This window comes from Puma concolor, chromosome B4 (genome assembly GCF_028749965.1).
Source record: "Puma concolor isolate L17-30 chromosome B4, mPumCon1.1.hap2, whole genome shotgun sequence".
Classification (NCBI taxonomy): Eukaryota; Metazoa; Chordata; class Mammalia; order Carnivora; family Felidae; genus Puma; species Puma concolor.
In genome coordinates, this window is record NC_141673.1 from 101,182,597 (window position 1) to 101,210,015 (window position 27,419).

At 46.6% G+C, this 27,419-nt stretch overlaps 1 protein-coding gene and 1 long non-coding RNA gene across 3 annotated transcripts; one reads left to right on the plus strand and one right to left on the minus strand.

Annotated features, from left to right (window-relative positions):
• Window positions 1-1,290: 1,290 nt before the first annotated feature.
• Window positions 1,291-4,508, minus strand: LOC147579360 (uncharacterized). Its single transcript, XR_015253836.1, has 3 exons — window positions 4,259-4,508; window positions 3,622-3,718; window positions 1,291-2,443 (listed from the first exon to the last, which is right to left on the minus strand). It is a non-coding gene; the product is annotated as an uncharacterized LOC147579360 (long non-coding RNA).
• C1R (complement C1r) lies at window positions 3,953-13,599 on the plus strand. 2 transcript variants are annotated; one of them, XM_086714174.1, is made up of 11 exons: window positions 3,953-4,090; window positions 4,822-5,050; window positions 6,607-6,799; window positions 7,120-7,266; window positions 7,368-7,564; window positions 7,853-8,000; window positions 8,108-8,229; window positions 10,021-10,099; window positions 10,455-10,610; window positions 12,159-12,233; window positions 12,707-13,599. In XM_086714174.1, coding segments are annotated over exons 1-11 (2,127 nt in total). In that variant the 5' UTR covers window positions 3,953-4,088; the 3' UTR covers window positions 13,486-13,599. The 2 variants fall into 2 exon arrangements, with proteins under 2 accessions (XP_086570300.1, XP_025786707.2); XM_025930922.2 differs by lacking the exon at window positions 3,953-4,090 and adding an exon at window positions 4,589-4,727.
• Window positions 13,600-27,419: the final 13,820 nt, after the last annotated feature.

Here is a 27,419-nt window from a genome sequence, read left to right on the forward strand (position 1 = left end):
TCTCTCTCAAAAATATATAAAAACATGAAAAAATTTTTTCAATAAATAAAGTAAATAGTAATAATAAACTTCATCTCCTGCTGACATGGCTTCTTCTGTACTCTCCTGGGAGTCTGTCACCTTCTCATCCCCCTGTTCACGTGGAGTATGAGGGATGCGGTCCTAAATGCTTTCATTTCTGAAACATTCCAAAGCCCCTTTCGTGGACCTTCCCGTGTTCAGAGTATCGGCTTCACCCCTCACCCTATCTCCTAGCTGCAGTTACCGAAGTGAATAGTTCGTTCTGTTTGACATCTGCCACACACCAGGTGCTTCCCATGTTATTTCATGGACTCCTCACACCAGGTTTGCCATGGATGTGTTACGGGACACATTTCACAGATGAGGCAACTGAAGCCCAGAGAGAGAAAGTGGCTTGCCCCAAACCCCCAGCGGATACCGGACAGCGAAGGCCGTCTGCTTTCTGGTACACCATGATACCTCCTGATTGTCCTCAAGACCTCCTGTACCTCCCCTACCCAGTCCCCACATCCTTACGGACGCCCCCTGGGAGTTCCTGCTTCGGTGGGATGCTCAGCCAACTGAGCCACCCAGGCACCCCAAGAGTGATTTTTTTTTTAATGTCTCTGGAGACAGGAGAGAGAGAGCACTTCACAGAAGCAGGTCTTTAACAAATGCATCGTGATGCACCTGCTCACACTTTCCTGCCGGCCGCACCTCCTGTGGACACCAAGCTGAGCCCAGCCCGGGGCTGGATGTTTCTACAGACAGCCTCCAGCACCACGGGACACCCCGGTCCAGGCTCCACCTGAGAAGACCAACTCTTTAACTTGTAGTAAGGACTCAAGGTGATTTACAGCGCAAGACCCGAGTAAAGTACAGTTGTTCACATGGAAATAGGAAATTAATGCCAGAACACAGAAGAGAGCCAATGTGCTAACATGGAAGGTCAAGTTAGCTATGTGGTTAAAGGTTGAATTGATCTTGAAAAACAGCAGGATGCGGGGCGCCTGGGTGGCGCAGTCGGTTAAGCGGCCGACTTCAGCCAGGTCACGATCTCGCGGTCCGTGAGTTCGAGCCCCGCGTCGGGCTCTGGGCTGATGGCTCAGAGCCTGGAGCCTGTTTCCGATTCTGTGTCTCCCTCTCTCTCTGCCCCTCCCCCGTTCATGCTCTGTCTCTCTCTGTCCCAAAAATAAATAAACGTTGAAAAAAAAAAAAAAAATTAAAAAAAAAAAAAACAAAAAAAAAAAAAAACAGCAGGATGCAAAGTTGTACATACAGGTGGTTACGTCGATTTTTTAAAGCCATTTTCAAACCTATAGTATAAAAGACGATTAAAAATAGCCTAAAAGTTAAAAAAAATACCCAAAAATATTAATCAGAAGTTAATTTTGGCTGTTTTGTTTTCCCCTAGTCTTTTGGGTTTGCTAAACTTTGCTAAACTGTATTTAATGAGCATATATTAGTTTTATTTTATTTATTTTTATCATTGAAAAAATGACGGGTACCTGGGTGGCTCAGTCGGTTGAGCATCCAACTTTGGCTCAGGTCATGATCTCACAGTTCATGAGGTCAAGCCCCGCGTCAGGCTCTGTGCTGACAGCTCAGAGCCTGGAACCTGCTTCAGGTTCTGTGTCTCCCTCTCTCTCTGCCCCTTCCCTGCTTGCACTCTGTCTCTCTCTCAAAAATAAATAAACACTAAGGCTATTATAAATGGGAATACATTTCTTTTTCAGGAACTAGAAAAAGAAGAATAGAGAGTTAGCAGAAGGAAGAAAATAACAAAGATTAAAGCAGAAATAAATGAAATACAGACCAAAACAACAATAATAAAAAAAAAAAAAGATCAGTGAAACTAACAGCTGGTTTTTTTGAAAAGATAAACAAAATTGGGGCCCCTGGGGGCGTCTGACTTCGGCTCAGGTCATGATCTCACGGTTCGTGGGTTCGAGCCCCGTGTTGGGCTTGCCAACTGTCAGTGAGGAGCCCGCTTCAGATCCTGTCCCCCCACCCCTGTCCCTCCCCTGCTCATGCTGTCTCTCTCTCTCAAAAATTAAAATAATTTTTAAAAGATTTTTGTAAAAAATGATGTTTCTCCCAGCCAAGCCAAAAATTATATACCTATATCTATATAGAGTCATCTGTCTAGATCTAGATATATCCACAGAAGGAAACTTACCATAACTTTAGGAGAGAAAATTTTCCCCCCAGAATCAAATCCTGAGAGGAATGAACAATAAAATAGACCATCTTCGATACCGGTTTTTAGGCCAGGGCAGAAGCAATCTTCATTTGGCTGTTTCTTTCTATCCTTGGTGTAAGTTAGTCAAGGGTTCCTTTCAGTGGTCGGGCAGTGGGGAGGCAGGGCTGGGACTGAGCTGATGCGCCCCAGGTTTGTCACTTTCCAGTCATGTCGTCTACATCAGGACAGAACTCAGGATCCCTGGGACGGATGGGAAAGCTCAGCTAAGACTTAACTTCTTGGACCACCGCTCCTTAACCCGTAACCTCTGCTATTCTGCCTCCACTGTGAACACCACACAAGACATACACACAGCGCTGTCAGCCTGCTGACGCGCAATTCGCTAAGCAAGGTTCCCCGTCTTTCTTGTCTCCTGATCTGGTCCTTATCCCTCTCCTCTATTTTTTTGCCTTTCCTAACCTGACAAGGTCATGGGTCATGTCAGGGATTAAGTCATGGATCAGCCCCGCCATCAGATCCATTCTTCAGCTCTGACGTACAGGCCTGCTGGAGGAACCCTCCACACCTTGGTTGACTTTGCGTCTTCCCTGTGCCGGCTAAGTACATTCAGTGACGACTTGGCCACTGCCTAATGGGAAACTGCCTCATTTTTGTGAGTCCTCGCTATCCGTTGCCTGGGAAAGTGACTGGCACATTAAATAGGTAAGTCCCTACATGGAAGAATGAGTGGGTAGGTGGAGCGGGCAGGTGGAGGGATGGAGGGATTAATCTCATTGGAGAAACAAGCGGGATACACTCCGAAGGTCTAAAAACTCAGACGACTGCTCTGCCTGAGCTGCCCTATAAAATATGGTGCCATATTGGTATTTTGGTTTTGCCACATACGGTATTTGAGCCATGGCGAGTTGAGAAAGAAAGGCTTCCACAGACAGCATACTTTTAAATTAGGAGACTATGCCCTGGAGCACAGGAAAGATAAGAGTCCCCCACCCCCACCCCAGGGCCTGGCTTTCTCTCAGAAAAGGCCAAGTCACTGTTGGTCCACAGCCACACTGCTGTTTGGCTAGCCCTAGGCAGCCATGACTCTCAGGGGCTCCAATATTTGACCAGATGCCCAGAAGAAGAGATGTCTCTACCCCCGCTCAGCTTCCCTTGCCTCTCTAAAAGCCAACTTCACTGGCAGGCCTGAGCTCATTGAAGTGGGGAGGAAGCATCTTAAGAGTCCCTAGTGTTGCTTTAGGGTCACCCTGACACAACAAGCCCTATTCAGTGTTTGTCATTCAAGGGTGAATAGGCCGGGGCCCCAATGCAAACAAACTCCATTCTCTTCTGTCCCTCTTCTACCTCGTTGTTCCTGGACATGAAAATCCTAGCCATTCCTGGACCAGGGCCGTTGGGTGACTAAGGGCAGGACGAACCAGATTGATGGAACAGGTGATGCAGAAAAGAGAGTCTCCCTCAACAGCGATTTCCACTGCCTTTGGTGTAGGAACCTTGTAAAGACAACGGCGGTCCCTGAAGAAAATGAAAATTCAGATCAGATTTAGAAACCGCGAGGTCTGGGTTTTCCAAACCAAAGGCTGTCTCCACTGGAGAAACTCAGGCCCGTCTCCCTAGCCCTTCCCCAGATCGGCCAGCAGGTGGCGCCACCATCAGGGATTTCAAAACCAAAACTCTACTCAACTGGAAACAGACTTTTTTTTCATTTTGTTTATGCAAATAGTTCATTCCCTACAACATTCCTCCGGGAATGGTTCCCACCCCCCTTCCCCTCCACGCTCATTCCCTCCCCCTTCCCTCCTCTGCATGACCGCTGTCTCCCTCAACGCAGAGTGGATGAAGACGCTGTCAGGAGAGTCTAGGATCCAAAAACAGGCCTGGAGAAATGTGAGTAAGGCTGATGGGGACCCAGGGAGGGAGGGAGGGAGAAGCCAGAAGGGAGAATCCTGGGCAACTCTGCTCCCAAATTTATTCAGGGAGACAGGAACACCCTTCCCCTCCCCGTATATCTTACCTTATGCCGGTATGCACATGCGGGCACACGCAAACACATACCTTCCATCCCTCCTCATGAGGACAAAAGGAGACCTTACACACGTGAGGTGATGGCCACGCTCTCTTCTTCCTCCCAGCTCATAGCAGGGGAGCAGCAAGATGGGGAGACCCACTCTGCCCAGGAGGGGTACGCTCTGTGTGTGACTCCATATTCTATAGGCCGTTTCTCCCAGAGGCCTTTGCTGGCCCTTGGGAGCCATATCAGAGAGCCATGACTGGAAACCCTCACCCTCAGTTAACTGGTCCCAAGCCAGCCCTATTCCGGGAAAGGGAGGGGAGTGTTGCGAGAGGGCAGGGGAGGAGGATTGGGAGAGAGGACAGAGAGTATGATGAACCTTTGGACTGGACATTGCCCCGGGGGAGGAATACCCAATGCAGCGGCTGCAGAGACCAGCCTCCCCTCTTCACCCACCCCCACCGAGAACATCTCTATGAGGTCTAGAATGGCCAGAGTGGAAAATGCCGAGCGGTATGACCATCCCAGCCCCCACCCCAGTCACTGCCAAAATGGCAAGGGTGCTGCACCCCTCCAGCCCTACAGACACCCACTTTCTTTTCGGCAGGTGGCTCTTATACCTCCTGGTGATGATCCTGTTCTGTAGGGTGGAAGGCTCCATCCCCATTTCTCAGAAGCTCTTTGGGGAAGTGACTTCTCCTCTGTACCCCAAGCCTTACCCCAACAACTTTGAGAAAACCACTGTGATCACGGTGCCCACAGGATTCAGGGTGAAGCTCGTCTTCTGGCAATTTGACCTGGAGCCTTCTGAAGGCTGTTTCTATGACTATGTCAAGGTATGGGATCGGGTTGGGAGGGCAGAGGGAGAGCTGGGTGTCTCTGGAAACTGAGGACTTGTGTTCTAACCACCCTGGATAGTATTCCTCACACATGGACAGAGCCCTAGCCCTTCAAGAGCTGATGGCCAAGTGGAGCTCTGAGAGTCAGGTGACACCCTGGATGTTGGGGGGGGGGGTCCACTGGATTTAGAGGCCCTCAGTGAGCACTGAAGGGAGAAACATGGAGGAAGGAACATACAGGTCCCACTTCCAGGAAATTTACTGTCCATAAGAGTCAGAAAAACCTTCCCCATCTGCTGACTTTCTGGGAGTCTTTGGAAAACAGCTGTGCCTCAGTTTCCCTGTTTCCATGTAGAATATCACCATGGCTGCCTGCCTAAACAGGAACATGGGGAAGAGAAATGTATGCAGTAGTAGCTCAAACATAGCCCTCAGCAAAGTCAATGGGCTCAGTCTCCTCACCTTCGAAACAACCAAGAGGGCCTTCCAAGTCTCAACTTTCTATATCCAATAAAAATGAGATTTAAGGTTCAGGATCCAAGTAGAGCCTACACACATCCGATAAATACCATTCCCAGGAGCGTATACCCTCTGGAGGCTATGTGAGAATGATCAGAAAATGATACATCTTCCTAACCCAGAGGACTTGAGAAGTTTGCAGGGTTGGGGGGAAGGGTCTCCGGGGTAAGGATAGAGAGGGATGGGGTGGGGGCAGGATGTCTTCCACTTTTGAGGGGTTAAGGAACCTGTGAAGAAAGAGATAAAGTGGGGGGTGGCGCCTGGGTGGCTCAGTCGGTTAAGCATCTGACTCAGTTTCAGCTCAGGTCATGATCTCATGGGTTCTTGAGATCAAGCCCCGAGTCGGGCTCTGCGTTGACAGCGTGGAGCCTGCTTGGAATTCTCTCTCCCACTCTCTGCCCCTCCCCCACTTGTGTACACTCTCTCTCAATTTCTCTCTCTCTCTCTCTCAAAATAAATAAATAAACTTAAAAAAAATTTCTTTACGAAAGGAAAGATAAGGGATTCTAGGCGATGCTTGCCGATATGAAGGCTGGAGAGGCTCACTCTCAGCTGAGTCTATCAGGAAGCATGACTGGATGTGAATGGTTTGCATAAGGTGAGGTGGAGTAACTAGACAGAAAATAAAGCAGACCTGTCGGGCTCTCAGAATGAAGGAATGCTAAAGACTTGGGTAGAGACAACCAGGATTCCAGTGGAAGACGAGCACAGGAGGTGGTGGAAATGAAGAAAGGTCTGAAACGTGCTGGGGGACGTAGAACAAGGAAGAGATGATGTACCAGGCACAGGGTGACATGCAAGGAGCTACCCACTGGGAGACTCAGATGCACCATGGAAGTCCCGCCAGGGTGGGGAGAAGTTTACAACAGCCAGATCCCGGCAGGCAGAAACCAGGCAGAGGCTATTCCACCAGTAGAGTGGAACTCTTTGGGACACTCGCTCTTTGGAACAAGAGGAGGACCTTCACTGACCTTCCTCATGGGACGTGTCTCCTTAACAGCTCCTCTTCCCGCCCCTTCTCCTTCCTCCACCAGATCTCTGCTGACAAGAAAACTCTGGGGAGGTTCTGTGGGCAACTGGGTTCTCCACTGGGAAACCCCCCAGAAGCAAAGGAATTTATGTCTGAAGGGAACAAGATGCTGCTGACCTTCCACACGGACTTCTCCAATGAGGAGAATGGCACCATTATGTTCTACAAGGGCTTCCTGGCCTACTACCAAGCTGTGGGTGAGTGGTCCCTGGGTGCCTTTTTTTCTGGCCTTAGTCATATGGACTAGGGACCAGAAAAGGGGAAATCTTGAATCCAAAGGAGTAGGAAGCCTGTCCTTCCTTCCTTTTCCCCTCAAGAGAGCTTTGTCCAAAAGGGGCCTGCCAACCTGGGTTCTGTCACCATTGGGGGATTTCCAGAAGACATTATTAGACAGGCGTGGAAGTTCAGGTGGCCAAGACTTTGTCTTTCGGCCTCCGGTGAGTGATCTCTCTGAGAGCAGAGCCAGTACAGAAATCCCCGGCAGGAATTTAACCTCTCCTTCTGGAATCTCTTCCAGACCTCGATGAATGTGCCGCCCAGCGCAACTCGGTTGAGGAGAATCTCCAGCCCCAGTGCCAGCACCTGTGTCATAACTATCCTGGTGGCTACTTCTGTTCCTGCCGTCCAGGCTATGAGCTTCAGAAGAATGGGCATTCCTGCCAGGGTGAGGTTGGGGCACTGTGGAAGGGAGGCAGGGATGGAGCAAGGGCTTGCTGGCCAGCCCGAGAGTCTCCGGTGACCCCCCACCCGGCTCTGCTCCCACAGCCGAGTGCAGCAGTGAGCTGTACACGGAGCCATCGGGCTACGTCTCCAGCCTGGAGTACCCCAAGCCCTACCCCCCTGACCTGCGCTGCAACTATAGCATCCGGGTAGAGCGAGGCCTCACCCTCCACCTCAAGTTCCTGGAACCTTTCGAGATCGATGACCACCAGCAAGTGCACTGCCCCTATGACCAGCTACAGGTACAGCCGTCCTACTCCCTGAGAGACCGCCTTCCTCTCCTTCCCCTCTTCACCCGGCACCCCTCACCCCTGCTTCCCGCTAGATCCTCTGGCCAATCGGGACAGGAATGACCAACGTCACACATGGGCTAGGCAAGTTCCCACACAACTGGGTGTGGATCCTAGGGATCCCTTTCCCCCTCCAGCTGAAAGCATACACAAAAAGCAGACTTCCCACCACCGCCGCCCTCCTGGCTCAGTGGGGAAATGTCTGAATTAGAGAGATGGCCCTCACCTCTTCCCCACCAGATCTACGCCAGTGGGAGGAATATCGGCGAGTTCTGTGGGAAGCAAAGACCCGCTGACTTTGACAGCAGCAGCAATGCCGTGGATCTGCTGTTCTTCACGGATGACTCAGGGGACAGCCGAGGCTGGAAGCTGCATTATACGACTGAAAGTAAGATTTCCCGGGGGCCTCTCCCATTAGGCAGCACTGGGGCAGAATCAGATGGGTAGAAGAGACAGTGGCTCTGACATGAATATGTCCTCTGGTCTCCCCAACAGTCATCAAGTGCCCCCAGCCCAAGACCCTAGACAAGTTCACCATCATCCAGGACCTGCAGCCTCAATACCAGTTCCGTGACTATTTCATTGTCACCTGCAAACAGGGCTACCAGCTTGTGGAGGTAAGAGCCCGATGCTGAGGGAAAGCAGCTGGCCCAGCCTTCCGGGGGCAATTCACACGGGTAGCTCAGCCCCCTCCCCCCCCGCCCCCATCAGATTTAGGCTCAGTCCCGATTGGACTCACAGATGCTTGAGCTGGAAGGGTCACCTGGTCTACCAGCTCTCAAACTTGACTATACACTGGGAACACTTGGAATTTGATGAATACTGATGTCTGGGTCCCCTGTAAGAGACTGATTCCATTGACCTGGAGATTGATTCCTCGGCCTGGCACCTAGGGCATCAGGATCACTCGAAGCTAATGTGCAGCCAAGTTTATGAACTACTAACCTTGGGCAGTAACGGTAGGATGTGCAGTAAAGAATGTGGTTTTATTGGTTAATCTCACAAAATCCGGTAAAGTAAAATGCGGTTTTGAAAGACATGAAAGTTAGAGTGACCCCTGGGCAGGGGCACGGGACTGGACATCCCATCTTTGTTCAATAGATCCACTTGGAAGACCTCATCAGAATCAGAGAGAAGATCTTTGGTACGCCCTCAAATAGTAGTTAATTCATTCAGCAAACATTTTGAGTGTTCACCGAGGGTCAGGCGGTGTTCTAGATGCAGGAGGTCAGTAAAAAGAAACGCGCATATTCACGACAGCCTTCATTCAGCCTACCTATGAATGTTGCATCAAGCTGAGCTAGCCAGACGAGTTGCTCTTTACCCCTGGATGTCTCCAGCTACATCATGAGGACTGGCTGTCCCAGGCCCAGAAGACTGGAGACTCCCGTACTCTTTGCTCACCTTACAACCCTCCCTGTCTTCTGCTGCCACCACCCTTACCTTGGCATGTGTGACTCACATCATAGAATTTAAAGCAAGCCACACAGCTTGTCTCCCGTTATTTGCATTTCACTCAAACATCCTTGTTCTCGTACGCACTCTCTTGCAATCTTTTCCAGGGCTAACTCGCTGGGATGGTTGTTGGCCTTAATAAAACTCATTCATAGGGTCCGGTTAATTTTCATCTCAGAGGGTGCCATTTTCTTGCTTTGTGCTTGCTATCTACTCAACTACTATAGCATTTGGCTCACATCAGTATCTCAAGCACCCTGGAAAGTGGCTGGGCCCTTGCCCTTCAGAAAACTGCGGTCTAGGGGCACCTGGGTGGCTCAGTGGGTTAAGCAACCGACTCTGGCTCAGGTCATGATCTCGCAGTTTGCGAGTTCAAGCCCCGCGTCGGGCTCTATGCTGACAGCTCAGAGCCTGGAGCCTACTTCAGATTCTGTGTCTCCCCCTCTTTCTACCCCTGCCCTGCTCACGCTCTGTGTCTCTCTGTCTCTCAATAATAAACATTAAAAAAAATTTTAAAAAAAGGAAAACTGCGGTCTAGGAGAAAGGAAGTGATGCAGGCCGAGACCAGTGGGTACTCCAAAGGAGGAGAAACATGGTTCTACTTCAGGGCACGGTGTTTTGTTCCAACGCAGAAAACACCCAGCCAGTCTTGCTGTTTTTTTTAATCTAAACCTGTGGAGTCCGGATGGGCCTCCGTGGAAAAAAGAGTCTAGAGAGGATTATTGGGCCTGACAATGAGTCCTTGCTCTGACTTGCTGCTGTGTGACTCGGGGCTCCCCTCTGTAGCCCCGGTCTGAGAAGGACAAAGGAGCCGCACCCACAGAGGTTCTGAGGTCTGCGAGTTTGAGATGTTCTTGCACTGGCTGCTGCTCTGGGGTGGGAAAGGCGGGAAGGGAACCGCAGTGCCTTCTTGTACTAATGACGCAGCTACCTCTGTCCCTCTTCTCACACAGGGAAACCAGGTGCTGCTCTCCTTCACGGCTGTCTGTCAGGACGACGGCACGTGGCACCGTGCCATGCCCAGATGCAAGAGTAAGTCACAACTCAGGAGTATCTGCCCCTACTCCCACCCCCTGGCCATGGGGACCTGGGATGTGAAAGGAAGAGGGGGCCTGGGCTAAGCCACTCCTCAAAGGACTGTCCCCCCCACTTGTCCTCTGAAGCCTATGGCCCACAGCAGGAACCAGTCGGCCCTCCGCTCAGCTGTACTGGGGGCTTTCCCCAGAACTGAATTTCACTCCATCCAGTTCCCATCCGTCATAAGTTCCCCCCACCGACCGTAGTGCCCTGAGGTTCTCAGCTTGTTCTGTGGGCAGACAACTCGTGGTCCCTCCGCTGAAGTTCCAGTACGTTCTCAGCTCTCATACGGCCCTGTGTTCTCTCCAAGTCAAGGACTGTGGGCAGCCCCAAAGCCTGACTAACGGGGACTTCAATTACACCACCGCAAAGGGGGTGAACACCTACCAGGCCCGTATCCAGTACTACTGCCGGGAGCCCTATTACAAGATGCAGACCAGAGGAGGCATCAGTGAAACCGAGCGAGGTAGGGACCCATGCAAATGGCAGCCTCCTCCCTTCCATCTTCTCGGGACATCTTCTGAGATTTCTTCCAACATAATCCCTAGAGAATGGATGCATATTACGGTATCTTCCCAGAACACTGGCTTCAGGGGCCTAAAGTACGATGCCAAGAGGCATCTAGTAGGGTTGAATAAGGAGGCACCTGAGCCGATACAAAGAAAATCTCAAATCTCATAAACGGTCCGCTCCTTCTCACCACAAGCATCATCATTCCCACCCGCGCAAGCAGCGTCACCATCCCGACCTCCGTCATCATCATTTCCACCACCACCATCCCCACCACCTCCAACACCCCCTCAGGCTACTATGTTGCAACTTTTTTGCATTTAGATTTACTAAATGACTCTCAAACTTATCTTCCAAACTTTTCTTTAAAATAAATCAGGAGTGCCTGGGTGGCTCAGTCAGTTAAACATCCGACTTCTGCTCAGGTCATGATCTTCCAGTTTGTGAGTTCAAGCCCCATGTCAGGCTCTGGGATGACACCTCAGAGCTTGGAGCCTTCTTGGGTTCGGGGTCTCCCTCTCTCCCTGTCCCTCCCCTGCTCACACTCTGTCTCTGTCTCTGTCTCTGTCTCTCTCTCAAAACTGAATAACCATTAAAATAAAATAAATAAAATAAAATAAAATAAAATAAAATAAATCACATCCTATGAGCGCCTGGGTGGCTCAGTCAGTTAAGCGTCAAACTCTTGATTTTGGCTCAGGTCATGATCCACAGTTTGTGAGTTCAAGTCCCGCATTGGGCTCCGCACTATCAGCATGGAGCCTGCTAGGAATTCTCTCTCCCCCTCTCTCTCTCTGCTCCTCCCTCACTTGTTCTGTCTCTCTCTCTCTCAAAATAAATAAACTTTTTTAAAATAAAATGAAATAAATGACATGCTTTGTAGGTTAGAAACATCCAAAAAAAGAAACAATCTTATACTGAAATTATATAGTATTATTAAAGAGCTGGGCTTTGAAGTCGGACAATCCTTAGTTTGCATCTTGGTTCTGTAACCTAGACATTATGTGACCTTGTGCAAACTATTTCAGCTCATTTTCCTCCTCCAAAAAAATGAGGATAATAATGCATCCCCGAAAGTGTCACTGTGGTGCTTCAAGGAGATAATGTCAAGAAAGTGCTTAGCAACAGGTACGGTACTCCGTCAGCCATCAGAAAATGTAGCCACCATTATTATCTACAAACCCACTTCCAAGGTGCAGTCACTGACAAGATGTTCAAATGTTCCTTCCGGTTTTTATGTCTACCTTCACAAACAGGGAGCACATCAAACGTAGAGTTAATGTTCTGATTTTTTTCACCGAATGTCAACACCAAAAAAATATACGTAGGGGGCCTCACAACACTTGTGATATTCCATCCTTGTGTATTTCAACCTTCCCTTTGTCCGTGTTGGTTCCGGATCTCCCCTCTCCCCATCTGGCGCGCTCTGTGCTTACTGGCCTCTGCGAGCCGCTTCTCCCGCCCACCATCTCCCAGCCTGCTCATCGCCCCCTCTTTCCCACAGGGGCCTATACCTGCACCGCCGAGGGCATTTGGAAGAATGAAAAGAAAGGACAAAAGATTCCTCGGTGTTTGCCAGGTGAGTGGAAGCCCTCTGGGGCCATCCCCAGTGCCTTCGGCAACCCTGCGGGGCCTCAGGAAGAGCCTGCACAGAGCATGGAGACAAAGTGAATGGAGAGACACTCCAGCTTGAGGTCAAAAATAGGAGGAGTAAAGGGGAAAGAAAAGGAGAAGGCCCAGGAGAAACGGACAGAGGGACCCAGACAACTGGACTCGGTCCTGACATTCCCGCTTTTTCCCTGAGCAGATGGGGAATCGGGGAGTAAAAAAAAGAGCAAGAAAACCCCCAGGAAGAAATAAACCAGAGCCAGGAAGACAGGCTGACGAAGGCCAAAGACTCAGGGGGAGGGTGGGAATGGGAGAACAAAGAGGAAACGGCCCTGGCCCCCCGGAGCCAGAAATAAAGGCCTCAAGGGGGAACTGCCTGATCACAGAAGGAAAGAGGATGGGCCGGACTGACTTGAACTTGCCTTCTCTGTCTCTCCTCTCCAGTGTGTGGGAAACCCGTCAATCCCGTGGAACAGAAGCAGCGCATCATTGGAGGGCAAAGAGCCAAGCTGGGCAACTTCCCCTGGCAGGCATACACCAACATCTACGGGCCAGGCGGGGGGGCCCTGCTGGGCGACCGCTGGATCCTCACGGCTGCCCACACCCTCTACCCCAAGGACTACAACGGGGAAAATAACGCCACCAGGGATGTGTTCCTGGGCCACGTAAACGTGGAAGAGATCACAAAACTAGCAAACCACCCTGTCCGCAGGGTCAGCATTCACCCAGACTACCGCCAGGACGAGTCTAACAATTTTGAGGCGGACATCGCCCTCTTGGAGCTGGAAAATAGTGTCACCCTGGGGCCCAACCTCCTCCCCATCTGCCTCCCTGACAACGAGACCTTCTATGACAGGGGCCTCATGGGCTATGTCAGTGGCTTTGGGATAATGGAGGAGAGGCTTTCCTATGACCTCAAGTTTATCCGTCTGCCCGTAGGTAGGCGAGAGGCATGTGAGAGCTGGCTCCGGAAAAAAAATAGGAACGATGTGTTTTCTCAAAACATGTTCTGTGCCGGGGACCCGTCTCTAAAGCAGGATGCTTGTCAGGGCGATAGCGGAGGGGTCTTTGCAGTGAAGGATGAGGACAATGATCGCTGGGTGGCCACGGGCATCGTATCCTGGGGCATCGGGTGTGGCAGGGGCTATGGCTTCTACACCAAATTACTCAACTACGTGGACTGGATCAAGAAGGAGATGGGGGAGGAGGAGGGAGAGGGCTGAGCCCACAATTCACTAGGTCAAAATCCAGACAGCAGTGCGTTAAAAAAAAAAAAAATGATCTGACCAGTTATTGATAACCACTAAGAATCCATATTAAAATCACTGATGCAGAAAGACACTGTGTGAAATAAATGCTCTTTTCTATAATCCCATCCCTGAAACAACCCAAAGGTCACCTTTATTTCCTCCAAGGATTGCAGAAGATGTATTCCACAATCTCTAGTTATCAGTGTCCTCTTCTGTCATTATACCCTTGGGCAATTGAAACTCTTTCCAAAGAAAATTTTATGAGAAATGCCAGTGTGCAGAATGAGTTAAAAGTAGTATTTAACCAATATAAAAATATTTAATAAGATCATATTCAAAATACTTAAGGGGCACCTCGGTGGCTCAGTCGGTTAAGCATCGGACTAAAGTCATGATCCCGCGCTTCCAGGGTTCGAGCCCCGCGTCAGGCTCTGTGCTGACAGCTCGGAGCCTGGAGCCTGATTCACATTCTGTGTCTCCCTCTCTCTCTGCCCCTCCCCGGCTCGCACTCTGTCTCTCTGTCTCCCAAAAATAAACAGTAAGAAAAAATTTTTTTTTCTTTTTTTTTTCTTTTTTTTTTAACGTTTATTTATTTTTGAGACAGAGAGAGACAGAGCATGAACAGGGGAGGAGCAGAGAGAGAGGGAGACACAGAATCTGAAACAGGCTCCAGGCTCTGAGCTGTCAGCACGGAGCCCAACGCCGGGCTCGAACTCACGGACCGTGAGATCGTGACCTGAGCCGAAGTTGGACGCTTAACCGACCGAGCCACCCAGGCGCCCCAAGAAAAAAATTTTTTAATACTTACTTAAGAAGACAATCAGAATCAAAAATGTTTATGCACACATTTACAATTAGGGTTCTAGATAACAATTTATTTCTAATTTTGTTTTGATTATATAAGAAGAAAATCCTGATTTCCCCACACATGTAGTTGCAAATATAACAGTTTTTTTTTAAGCTCCCTTTCCAGGGGGCCCAGGTGGCTCCGTCGGTTATTGTCAGATTCCTGATTACAGCTCAGGTCACAATTCCAGGACTGTGGGATTGAGTCCTCCTTCGAGCTCCATATTGAGTCGGGCGCCCGGTGGAAGCAGAGCATGGAACCTGCTTGGGATTCTCACCCTCTCTCCTTCTGCCCCTCTCCCTCCCTCAAGTGTTTCTTTCCTCTCTCTCTCTCAAATAAAAAAATAAAAATTAACAAATAAGAAACATTCTTTAAAAAATAAATTTTAAAAATAAGCAAATAAAAGCTCCCTTTACAACTTCTACATGTTTCTTTTTTTGTTTATTTATTTATTTATTTTTAATGTTTATTTATTTTGAGAGAGAGAGAGAGAGAGAGCATGAGCGGGGGAGGAGCAGAGAGAAAGGGAGGCAGAATCTGAAGAAGATTCCAAGCTCCAAGCTGTCAGCACAGAGCCCGACAGGGGTTTGAACCCACAAACCGTGAGATCATGACCTGAGCTAAAGTCAGATGCTTAACCAAGTGAGCTACCCAGGTGCCCGTTGGTTTTTTTAAAGATTTTATTTTTACATAATCTCTGCACACAATGTAGGGCTCGAACTCACAACTCTGAGATCAAGAATCACATGCTCTACTGACCAAGCCCGTCAGACGCCCCTCTAAGTATCTCTTAAGGGAGGAGTGGTAATGAGGGCCACCTGGGTGGCTCAGTTAGTTAAGTGTCAGTCCCACTTTAGCTCAGGTCATGACCCCACAGTTCGTGAGTTCAAGCCCCACCTTGGGCTCTGCTGACAGTTCAGAACCTTGAGCCTGCTTCAGATTCTGTGTCTCCAACTCTCTCTGCCCCTCCCCTACTCATGTCCTATCTGTCAGTCTCTCTCTCTCTAAAATAAGTAAACATTTAAAAATTTTTTTAAATAAATAAACATTTAAAAAAATTTTTTTAAAGAAGTGATATGACATTTTTGTTTCCAAGTTGAAAGATTAACAATATTTTTAGGGGTGCCTGGATGGCTCAGTCAGTTAAGCACCCGACTTCAGCTCAGGTCATGATCTCACAGTGCGTGAGTTCGAGCCCCACGTCAGGCTCTGTGCCAACAGCTCAGAGGCTGGAGGTTGCTTCTGATTGTGTCACCCTCTCCCTCTGCCCCTCCCCCACTCCCACTCTCTCAAAAATAAAATAAAAACATAAAAAAGAAATTTTTTAAAAAACAATATTTTTAGATAACTTGTATTACTTAAGACACATTTTTTTTTAATGTTTATTTATTTTTGAGAGAGAGAGCGCGCACAGGCGGTAGAGGGGCAGAGAGAAAGGGAGACACAGAATCGGAAGCAGGCTCCAGGCTCTGAGCTGTCAGCACAGATCCCAAGGTGGGACTCGAACTCACAAACAGTGAGATCATGACCTGAGCCAAAGTCAGACGCTCAACCGACTGAGCCACCCAGGCGTCCCAAGACACGCTTAAAGGTCAGGGAAGAACCTGAAACTGAGAATAAGCATTGTAAGTATTCATAATAGAATGTTATCAGGATGTTATTGCACAACTGACTCTTCTGGACTTGTTTGAACAGCTTTACATGAACTGACACACACAGGCCTGAATTTTAAAAAGCAGTGCAGAGTTAAAACTTTCCGGAGTAGTGAGAATTGTTAAATCCAAATGAAGGTCCACAATCCCTTATCTGACACCCTCAGGGCCAACTGCCTTTCAATATTCCAGATTTTACAGATTTCAGAAATGTAGCAGACTGTTACGTCATGGCCCCAGCAGGGTCTAGGGCAACAATCTGCAACAAGAAAAGGGAATCATTCTTCTGAAAAACATTTGAATATTGTCAGCGTATGAGATAGGCAAAGACTCTAAATAGCTACCCATCAGGTCAGGTTTTGCCACTAAATAACTTTTGGTGCCAAATTATTTAAACACTTTCAGGTTTTAAGAACCCTTTAGAGGAGTGCGTGGATGCCTCGGTGGGTTAAGCATCTGACTTCAGCTCAGGTCCTGATCTCACAGTTCATGAGTTCGAGCCCCATGTTGAGCTCTATGCTGACAGCTCAGAGCCTGGCACCTGCCTCAGATTCCGTCTCCCTCTCTCTGCCCCTCCCCTGCACTCCCTCACTCCCTCTGTCTGTCTCTCTCTCTCTCTCTCTCTCTCTCAAAAATAAATAAACATTTAAAAAATATTTTTAAAAAAGAGCACTTTAGATGTCAGGATTGCAGACTTGTAGAGGCAGATATGACAGGAAAACATGTTTTCACACGGTCTACACAAAAGCATACACGGGGGGGGGGAGGGGGGTATGCAGTGTTTGAGGAGCACACGTTAATTGCAGTCACCGTGTATTTTTCAGAAGCCAAGTGCCTGCAGGATCCCAATGGAGATGGCAGTGGAGTGGGTGGGGTGGAAGAGGCGGAGGTAGTGAGAACAAAACCTGAAACAAAAATGAAAACATTGAACTGTATCATTTCTAAGGTTCCTGGCAAATGTAAGATTCTGAGTCCTTTGTCCTTACTGTAATCATCAAAGGTCGTCCCAGCAGAGTCCAGGGACTGCTCTGACCTTCCTGGTTCCCACTCCCCTCACCCAAAGTCAGATGCGGCTTGTCCTTCAGGTGTGCAGAGTTAAAAAAATAAATGCATAAATAAGGATAAAAGCAATGTTCTATGAACAGACGTCAGAAAAGGAAATACAAATTAAGATTAAGCTGTCGGGGGGCGCCTGGGTGGCTCAGTCGGTTGAGCGGCCGACTTCGGCTCAGGTCACGATCTCGCGGTATGTGGGTTCGAGCCCCGCGTCGGGCTCTGTGCTGACTGCTCAGAGCCTGGAGCCTGTTTCAGATTCTGTGTCTCCCTCTCTCTCTGACCCTCCCCCGTTCATGCTCTGTCTCTCTCTGTCTCAAAAATAAATAAAGGTTAAAAAAAAAATTTTTTTTTTTAAAAAAAGATTAAGCTGTGGGGCTTAAGCTAACTCATAAAAAGGAAAAGAGTTAAGACACCATTTTTTAAATGTTTACTTATTTATTTGTTTATTTTGAGAGAGAGACAGAGGGACAGAGAGCAAGACCAAGCAGGGGAGGGGCCGAGAGGGAGGGAGAGAGAATTCCAAGCAGGCTCCACACTGTCAACACAGAGCCCAACTCGGGGCTCGAGCCCCCAAACCGTGAGATCATCAACTGAGCCTAAACCAAGAGCTGAACAGTAACTGACTCAGCCACCCAGGTGCCCCAACCCACCATATTTTTAGCTTTAAGCTTTTTAGAGATAATATACTACGTTGGTGAAGATGTGGAGATAACAGTCACTCATGCATTGCTTATTGGAATGTGGTCCACACCCTGTAAAGAACAACTTGGCAACATGTTATCAAAACCACAAGTGCACATGCCTTTGACCCAGCGATTCTACTTCTAGGAATTTTTCCCACAGATATTCTCACATGTGAAATACATGACATATGGACAAGGTTAGTCATTGCAGTGCTGTTTATGACAGCAAAGTATTAGAATCCTGGATTCTGAAAGGTCTAGCAGCAAAGTTCCAAGCATATCATGGAATATCCAAATAATGAAATACAATGTAGCCATTCGATCTCCAAGATAAATGAAAAAGTAAAAAGCAGGACAGGGTGTATAAAATACTATTTGTACAAAAAGAGGAGAGGGTATGTACCGCTTTTATACCTATAAAATATTGCCGGAAAGATATGCAAGAAACAATGGTGATCTCTCGGAGAGGACAGGAGTAAAAAGAAAAGTTTTCACTGTGTACTCTGATCTTTCCAATTTTAAGCCATGTAGATGCTTTAGTCAAAAAGTAAAGAGATGATGCTCTATTAAAATATTTTTTAATTAAAAAAAAACTTTTAGGGGCGCCTGGGTGGCGCAGTCGGTTAAGCGTCCGACTTCAGCCAGGTCACGATCTCGCGGTCCGTGAGTTCGAGCCCCGCGTCGGGCTCTGGGCTGATGGCTCGGAGCCTGGAGCCTGTTTCCGATTCTGTGTCTCTCTCTCTCTCTGCCCCTCCCCCGTTCATGCTCTGTCTCTCTCTGTCCCAAAAATAAATAAAAAACGTTGGAAAAAAAAAACACAAAACTTTTAAAGGGGTAACTTTCAGGGTGCCTGGGTGGCTCAGTCACTTAAGCGTCCAACTTTCGATCTCATCTCAGGTCTTGATCTCAGGGTTGTGAGTTCACGCCTCACGCTGGGCATCATGCTGAGCGTGGAGCCTCTTTAAAAAAAACGGCGGGGGTAACCTCATTGGGAAGGTGGACATTTGGCAAAGAATGAAGGAAGTTAGATATTCAGAGATCTAGGGAAAAAGTATTCCAGGAAGAGGAAAGAGCCAGTGCAAAGGTCCTGAGACAAGAACATGCTTGAACCATTAGAGAATTGCCAAGGCAGTCAATGCAGAGTAATACGAATTCATATTTTCAAAAGCTTGCTCTGGCCGCTGAATTGAGATCAGATTCCAGGTGGGAAAGAGCATAAAAGGGAACCGGTTAGGAAGCAATTATGATAATCCAGGCAAGAAGTGAAGGTCGCTCAGACCAAGTGCTAGCAGTGGAGGTGATTTAAAGTCATCATATTATTGGGGAACCTGGGTGGCTCAGTCAGTTGAGTGTCTGACTTTGGCTCAGGTCAGGATCTCACGGTTCCTGAGTTCGAGCCCCGCGTCGGGCCCTGCGCTGACAGCTCGGAGCCTGGAGCCCGCTTCACATTCTGTTTCTCTCTCTCTCTGCCCCTCCCCCGCTCATGCTCTGTCCCTCTCTCCATCTCTCTCTGTCTCTCTCTCAGAAATAAATAAACATTAAAAAAATAAAAAATAAGTAAAGTCATCACATTACGGATAAAATTTGCGGGAGGAGCCAGAAGATTTCCTGGTGGAGTAAATACTGGAGAAAGCTGGATGAGGAAAAGAAAGAAGTCAAATAGATACAGAGGATTACAAGAGTAGGTCTGGTGAAAAACATGAGGAGATCCGTCTTGCACATGTCGACATCAGATGCCTATTGGATTAGGGTCAAAACGGAGTAACAGGGATTAAATTTACCCTCCTTCCTGAAACAAGCAACAGCAACAATGGCAAAAAAAGCATCAAATATATGACACGATAGTTCTCCAGACATTAAATTTCAGGGGACAAAAGACAATGATCCCTGAGAGACTGAGCCCTACCACTGCCCCAGCTTAGCTCTTGGCGAGAGTTTCCAAGCTGAGGTACTGGAAGGTGAAAAGCAGGTCGTGCTTAGTTGACTCCCTGAGCTGAGCCAAAAGTGAAGGGAGACCAAGGCCCCTCAAGTTCACAGAAGTGAGGATCAGAAAGGAGAAAGCCACAAAGAACGCCAGAGATCCGCGAAAGCTCCCTACCAGTATTCACCCATAAGTGAGGAAATTACTCAAGGATGGAGAATAAAGCTGTATGACGCGATCGGATGAAACAGTACCAGGCGATCAGCAGGGCTGGGAACAGTGCTGGATCCTGCCAGCCAAAATGAATTCACGGGGCATTGTGCAGGGCATGTGAAAGGGTCTTGCTTCAGTGGTAGGGAACAATTAGCCTTCGATTAAATGCTGCTGCAGTCCTGTCTAACAAATGTTAAAAGCAAGACCCCAAAGGATCAAACTGTTTCCAAGTAACTTAACTGAGTCCCAGAGCAAAGCTCCAGAATATTTATAGAATTACAAAAATATCCAGCACCCAACAAGATAAAATGTACAAAGTCTGGCAACCAATCAAAGAATATGAGGCATACAAAGAAGCAGGAAAATATGACCCGTAATGAGAAGAAAAATCATCAAAACCAGGCAAAAACTGACAGCTGTAAGAATTAGCAGACTGGGAGGTTAAAACAATTTCTGTGACTTCATCTTCTGTATTCAGAAAGTTAAATAAATGTCTGTTAGACACCCAACAAAATATGCTGAATACACTGTTGGATGCATACATTTGGAGTTGAGGGAACAGCTCTAAACTAAAAATGTCAAGTTTGGAGTTACTGGGAGGTGTATAGATGGGTATTGAAAGCCACAAGGTTGAATGAAACCACCAAGGGAGTGAAGATAGAGAAGAGAAAAGAACCAGTGCTTATGCCTTGAGGCATGTCATTATAAAAAGTCTGGGAGAACAGGAAAAATCAGCAAAGAAGGCTCAGAAGTTGTGACTGTTACAGAATAAATGTGAATCTCAAAATTCACATGTTGAAGCCCTAACTCCCAATATGTTGGTATTTGGAGGTGGGGCTCCTCGGAGGTAATTAGGTTTAGATAAGGTCATGAGGGTAGGAAAAGAAGAGGAAAATCTCTCTCTGCACATAGGCACCAAGAAAAAGCCATGTGAGCCCACAGTGTGGCGGCTGACTGCAAGCCAGGAGGAAGGACCTCACCAAAAGGGAATCTGCCAGCACCTTGATCTTGGACTTTCCAGCTTCCAGGACCGTGAGATATAAACACTCATCGTTTAAGCCACCCAGTCTGTAATATTTCGTCATAGCAGCCTGATTGAACTAAGACAGTGACCGCTGAAGTAGGAGGAAAACTGTAGAGTGCAGAATTTTGAACCCAAGGAAAGAAAGTGCATCCAGGCAAAGGACTGATCAATTGATTGACTTAGCCAACGTCGTTTCTGGGTCAAGATGAAGACTGAGGATTGATCCTGGGATAGAGCAATGCCAAGGTCACTGGAGAGCCAGCAAAGCACAGTTTGGTGGAATGGTGGGGGGGTGGGGGTGCGGGGCGGGAAGTCAAACTGGAGTTGGAGTTGGAAAGCGAGTGGAAGAGGAGGAACTGGAGACAAAGAGTATAATCAGTTGTTTTAAGAAATTTGCTGCAAAAGGGAACAAAGAAACAGGGCAAGCTATTGGAAGAACTGCAGTAAGAGAAGCGTGGCTTTTTTTTGATTAGAGAAAGAACAGCTTGTCTGTATGTTGATGGAAGTTACATGATAGAGGGAAAATGATGGTGATCAATGGAGGTAGGCGAGAGATAGAATCCGGTTGGAAGCATGGCTATGTTATCTATGCTAACAGACAGGCAAGCAGAGTATAAGAAGCTGGTATTTCAGTAGGTGTGGTGACAGAAATGTGTAGTTCTTCCAATTCTTCACTTGTCTTGGTGAAGTAGAAAACAGGGTCATCCGCTGAGAGTGTGAATGGGGGGTTGAGGAGAGAAAAGAAGGAATGAAAAGTCATCAAGGAGAGTGGGAGAGAGAACGGATTAGGGAATTTTGATTGCCCGGGGGCATTAAGGGTCCACCTGAGATTCATGGTCATGGATTAAAATGAGATAGCTGTTCTCACTGTTGTGAGACCATTGTATGAGTTCGATTGTATGTCTTCGGCCAGCCACTATCAGCTGCACCGATACAAGGCACAGAGGGGTTCCTTTTTGCCACATGAATATATTGAAACCACAGAAGGGCACGGGAGTCCAAGTTGCAGGTGAAAGAGTTATTATATTGAATTTAAGCTGGGTAAAGAGGAGACTAAGTACGGAGCGGGTAATGGGCAGTGAATAGGCAGTAGGACTGATGGATCAGTGTTCTGGTATTGTGGGATATAGGAATTGACCTGGAAAGATAGGAGGTGGTGGCAAAAGAAAGGGATGTGTGAAGTCAGGACGATAGGAGAGGAGGCAGTTATTGGGAATGAAAAGGTCTAGCTAGGCATGACCATGGGAATGTGTGGCTGAGATGAAGTGGAAGATAAAGGTGTGAGAGAAGACGATTTGTGGAACTACAAGGCTAAAGCTTTAGAGGGATCGCCTATCTATAACACCGAAATTGATAAAAACTATGACAGGAATAGTGTTAGAATGACAGTGAGGGGCACCTGGGTGGCGCAGTCGGTTAAGTGTCCGACTTCAGCCAGGTCACGATCTCGCGGTCCGTGGGTTCGAGCCCCGCGTCGGGCTCTGGGCTGATGGCTCAGAGCCTGGAGCCTGTTTCCGATTCTGTGTCTCCCTCTCTCTCTGCCCCTCCCCCGTTCATGCTCTGTCTCCCTCTGTCCCAAAAATAAATAAACGTTGAAAAAAAAAAATTAAAAAAAAAAAAAAAAAAAAGAATGACAGTGAGTCAGTTACCACAGTCACCGAGAAATGAGGGGAACGACCCAGGTTCCAGGAACGACCACAACAATGTGTAGGTGTAGATGATACGGTCTGATGATACGGGCATGAGCTTCAAAACTAAGAGGCCAGGAGAAGAGCATGGTCTGTACGTGACAAGGGGGCTCAAGGAGGGCAGTCACACAATGCCAGCCCTGGAACGGAGGCTGGGGAAGAAAAATGCAGTCACCAACTGAGTAAGCTGGAAGAGGTACAGTAGTTCAGGGAGTTCACTCTTGTGTCAAGGGGGCTGGCCTCTTTCTACCCATGGTAACTTGACGAGTTTCTTAACCTCTCTCAGCCTCAGTTTCTTTGTCTAATAGTATCTCATGCCAATTTTATACAATAGTATCTCATACAAATATCGAACAGTTAAATGAGAAAATACAGGTAACAGGCCTAACACAGTGTCGGCCATATTGTAAGCTGTACTAGGAAGATGTCCTCCTGGCACTTTGCTGCTTCAACTTCCACAACCAGAGGGCGAGGTCTTTCTTTGTGGCTGTGATCTTAGAATCGTGCTTTTTACCCCTTTACTTTCTCAACACAGCTTTCACTCAGTCTGACGTAGTGCAATAAAAATTACTATCAGTAAAGGTACAGAAACAAGGATGTGGTATGATTTCTAGGGTCCCGGGAGACTTTTAAGCCCCCCAACTTCAAGTAATCCCTCCCATTTCTGACTGATGACTGAAATGTCATTAACAAGGAGCAAACGTCCTTCAACATTTAGATACAGGTCAACCTGATGAGGTGACTTATATCTATTTGCACCAAAGGATGGTAGTGACGACAGCACAGGATGACCAAAGGGGAACAAGCAGCCAAGGACCAGGAAAGGAGGCTGGAAAGGGCTCACAGCCACCCATGACAAACTAACACAATGCCATAAATTGCTAAGGAAATTTTTTTTTAATTTTTTAAAGTGTATTTATTTATTTTTGAGAGAGAGAGACAGAGAGAGTGAGTAGGGGAGGGGCAGAGAGATGGGGAGAGAAAGAGAATCCCAAGCAGGCTCTGCATTGTCAGCACAGACCCTGATGTGGGGCTCGAACTCCCAAACTGTGAGTTCATGACCTGAGCCGAAACCAAGAGTCGGATGCTTAACCGACTGAGCCACCCAGGCACCCCCCCAAAAAAAATTTTTTTTAATGTTTATTTATTTTTGAGAGAAAGAGAGAAAGAGAGACAGAGCACAAGCAGGGGAGGGCAGAGAGAGAGGAAGACACAGAATCCAAAGCAGGCTCCAGACTCCCAGCTGTCAGCCCAGAGCCGGGCACTTGGCTCGAACTCACGGACCGTGAGATCATGACCTGAGCCGAAGTCGGATGCCTAACCAACTGAGCCACCCAGGCGCCCCCCCCCGCAATTTTTTTTTCATTAATTTGTGTCACAAGTAGAGAACGTCAATCACACACCCCCAAATTAGAAGCAGAGTTCACCTAGACCCAAGCTAAATGATTATTGTTTTCCGAAATCTCTCTTAGGGTATCTCTGGCCAGCCTCTAAGGTTCAGCTCTTCCCCACACTCACCACCTCTGCTTGGTTCCATGAGAAGACCAGAGTCTTTCCTTTGGGATTTCTTTGGGACATTGGTCTCTTGTGATCCCAGGATTCTCTTTCTCTTTTATTTTGTTTTCTCTCAAACATCTACTCAAGGAATTTTTGCTTTTTACCCTGGCTTCTATAAATTTTTATTCTAAAAATTCTTTTTTGTTTCCTGTTGGAAACCTTAGATTCTTCTTGGTTTGGGGGCACCTGGGTGGCTTAGTCAGTTAAGTGTCCAACTTCCACTCAGGTCATGATCTCGCAGTTCGTGAGTTCAAATCCCACATCGGGCTCTGTGCTGACAGCTCGGAGCCTGGAGCCTGCTTCAGATTCTGTGTATCTCTCTCTCTCTGTTCCTTGCCCACTCGCACTCTCTCTCTCAAAAACAAATAAAGACTTTAAAAAAAAATTTTTAAAAGATTCTTCTTGCTTTTTATCCAGGGAGATCAAGAAACATTTTTATTTTACTCATGAATAAATGGATACCCAGAAAAACCTGAGCATATTATGCCAAAAATATTTCACCAGTCAGTCCCAAGCAGTGAAGACAAAAGAAATAATTTGCTTCCACACTAAACATAAAGGGAGATAGGGATTGCAAACAGCCTATTTAGAGGTCAGACAGAATGAAGTGATTAAAATTAGAACCAGTGCCTTACTGGCAGTCGTTGGTATTCTGTGTCCTTTGTATTCCCTTGTAGTAAAACAAGAGATTTTAAAAACAGAAACTACTCCCCGGGAAACAAGACCCATTAGGGGACTCTCACTTTAAATTTATGCTCTCCCCTTTTGGGTTCTCCCACTGTGGTTCCTGTTGCCACAGTTCCACTGTCCCCCATCATTTATCTAGTCGCCCTCTTTCTCTGGCTGAAGGGTGGGCACGCCTGAAATTCAATTCCCTTGGCCCCCTGGCACAACTGAGAAAATCTGGATCTTTCAAAATTGTCTTTTTTTTTTTCATTGAAAAAGAAAAGAAAAAAGAAAAGAGTGTGACTATAAAGGGGTAGCATAAAGGAATTCTTTGTGGAGATGGAATAGTTCTGTTATCTTGATTGCAGTGGTGATTATGAATCTCCACAAGTGACCACTTTATAATTTTATAACCTCACACAAGACTATCCACGCATATTGTACCAACAGAAGTTTCCTGGTTTTGACATTGTGCTATAGTTACATAGGATGTAACCATTAGAGGAAATCAATGGGGGGGGCACACAGGATCTCACTGGGTTACCTTTGCAACTTCCTGTCAATCTATATTTCAAACAAAAATGATTTTTTAAACATCATGTAAAAAACGACAGAGTTCATGGATTTGAGCAAAATAAATAAAGTTTCTCTACCCACTTTCAACAACAGATCATCCCTTCAGAAAATCAATAAGGAAATATTAGATCATATGGATCCAAAAAACATTTACGGAACAACCCATAGAACAGCAGCAGAATACACATTCATCCCAAGCATACATGGAACATTCTCCAGGATAGGTCACACGTTAAGTCACAAAACAAGTCTTAATAAATTTAGGAAGATTAAAATAATATTAAGCATCTTTCCTGACCACAATGGTATGAAACTACAAATCAATGACAAGAAGAAAACTGGAAAATTCATTGGTTCTTGAATATAACCAATGAGTCAAAGAATAAATCAAACCAGAAATCAAAAAACATCTTGAGACTAATGAAAACAGAAATACACTGGCGCCTGAGTGGCTCAGTTAAGCCTCTGACTCAACTTCAGCTCAAGTCATGATCTCAGAGTACATGAAATCAAGCCCCCGTGTGGGGCTCTGTGCTGACAGCAGGAAGCCTGCTTGGGATTCTCTATCTCCCTCTCTCTCTGCCCCTCCCTCACGCTCTCTCTTTCTCAAAATTAATAAAGACACTTAAAAAATAAAATGGAAATACACCGTGCCAAAACTTATGGCATGCGACAAAAGCAGTTCTAAGAGGGAGTTCACAGTGATAAATGCCTACATTAGGAAACAAGAAATGTCTCAAGTAAACAACCTAACTTTATACCTCAACGAACTAGAAAAAGAACAAACTAAGCCTGAAGTTAGTTGAAGGAAGAAAATAACAAAGATTAGAGCAGAAGTAAATGGAGACTAAAAAGATAATGGAAAAAAACTAAGGGGCACCTGGGTGACTCAGTCGGTTGGGCGTCCAACTTCAGCTCAGGTCATGATCTCACGGTCCATGAGTTCGAGCCCCACGTCGGGATCTGTGCTGACAGCTCAGAGCCTGGAGCCTGCTTCAGATATTGTGTCTCTCTCTCTCTGACCCTCCCCCGTTCATGATCTGTCTCTCTCTGTCTCAAAAATAAATAAACATTTAAAAAATTTTTCAAAAAGAAAATGAAACTAGGAGCTGGTTTTCTGAAAGGATAAACAAAACAAACAAACCTTTAGTTAGATTTACCAAGAAAAAGAGAGAGAACTCAAATAAATAAAATTATAAATGAAAGAGGAAACATTACAACTGATACCACACAGATACAAAGGATCATAACAGACTACTGTGAACAACATATAGCAATAAATTGGACTACCTAAAAAGAAATGCATAAATTCCTACAAACATACAATCTACCAAGACTGAATCATGAATACAAAATGTGAACAGACCGATTACTAGTAAAGAGATTGAATTGGCAATCAAAAACCTTCCAACAAACAAAAGTCCCAGGACCAGAAGTCTTCACCAGTGAATTCTACCAAATATTTAAAGAAAATTAACACCAATACTTCTCAAACTTTTCCTTTTTGAGGGAACACTTTCAAACTCATTTTATGAAGCCAGCATCACCCTGATACCAAAGCCAGAGAAGACCCTGCAAGAAAAGTTCAGACCAAAATCACTGATGAAGAGAAATACAAAAATCCTCAAAAAAATGATCAACATTAAAAGGATTATACAGCATGATCAAGGGGGCTTCATTCCAAGGATGCAAGGATGGGTCAGCATCCACAAATCAGTGTAACACACCACATTAACAAAACAAAGGATAAAAGTCATATAAGCATCTCAATAGGTTCAGAAAAAGCATTGACAAAATTCAACATCATTGCATGATAAATACCTCTCAAACTGGATATAGGGGGAATGTACCTCAAAACAAATAAGGCCATATGCAACAAGTCCATAGCTAACATCATACTAAACAGTGAAAATCTGAAAATTTTTCCTGTTTTTTTATTTTTTTAATGTTTGTTTTTTTGAGTATTATATATTTTTTTTATTTTATTTAAATCCAAGTTAGTTAATGTATAGTGTAACGATGAT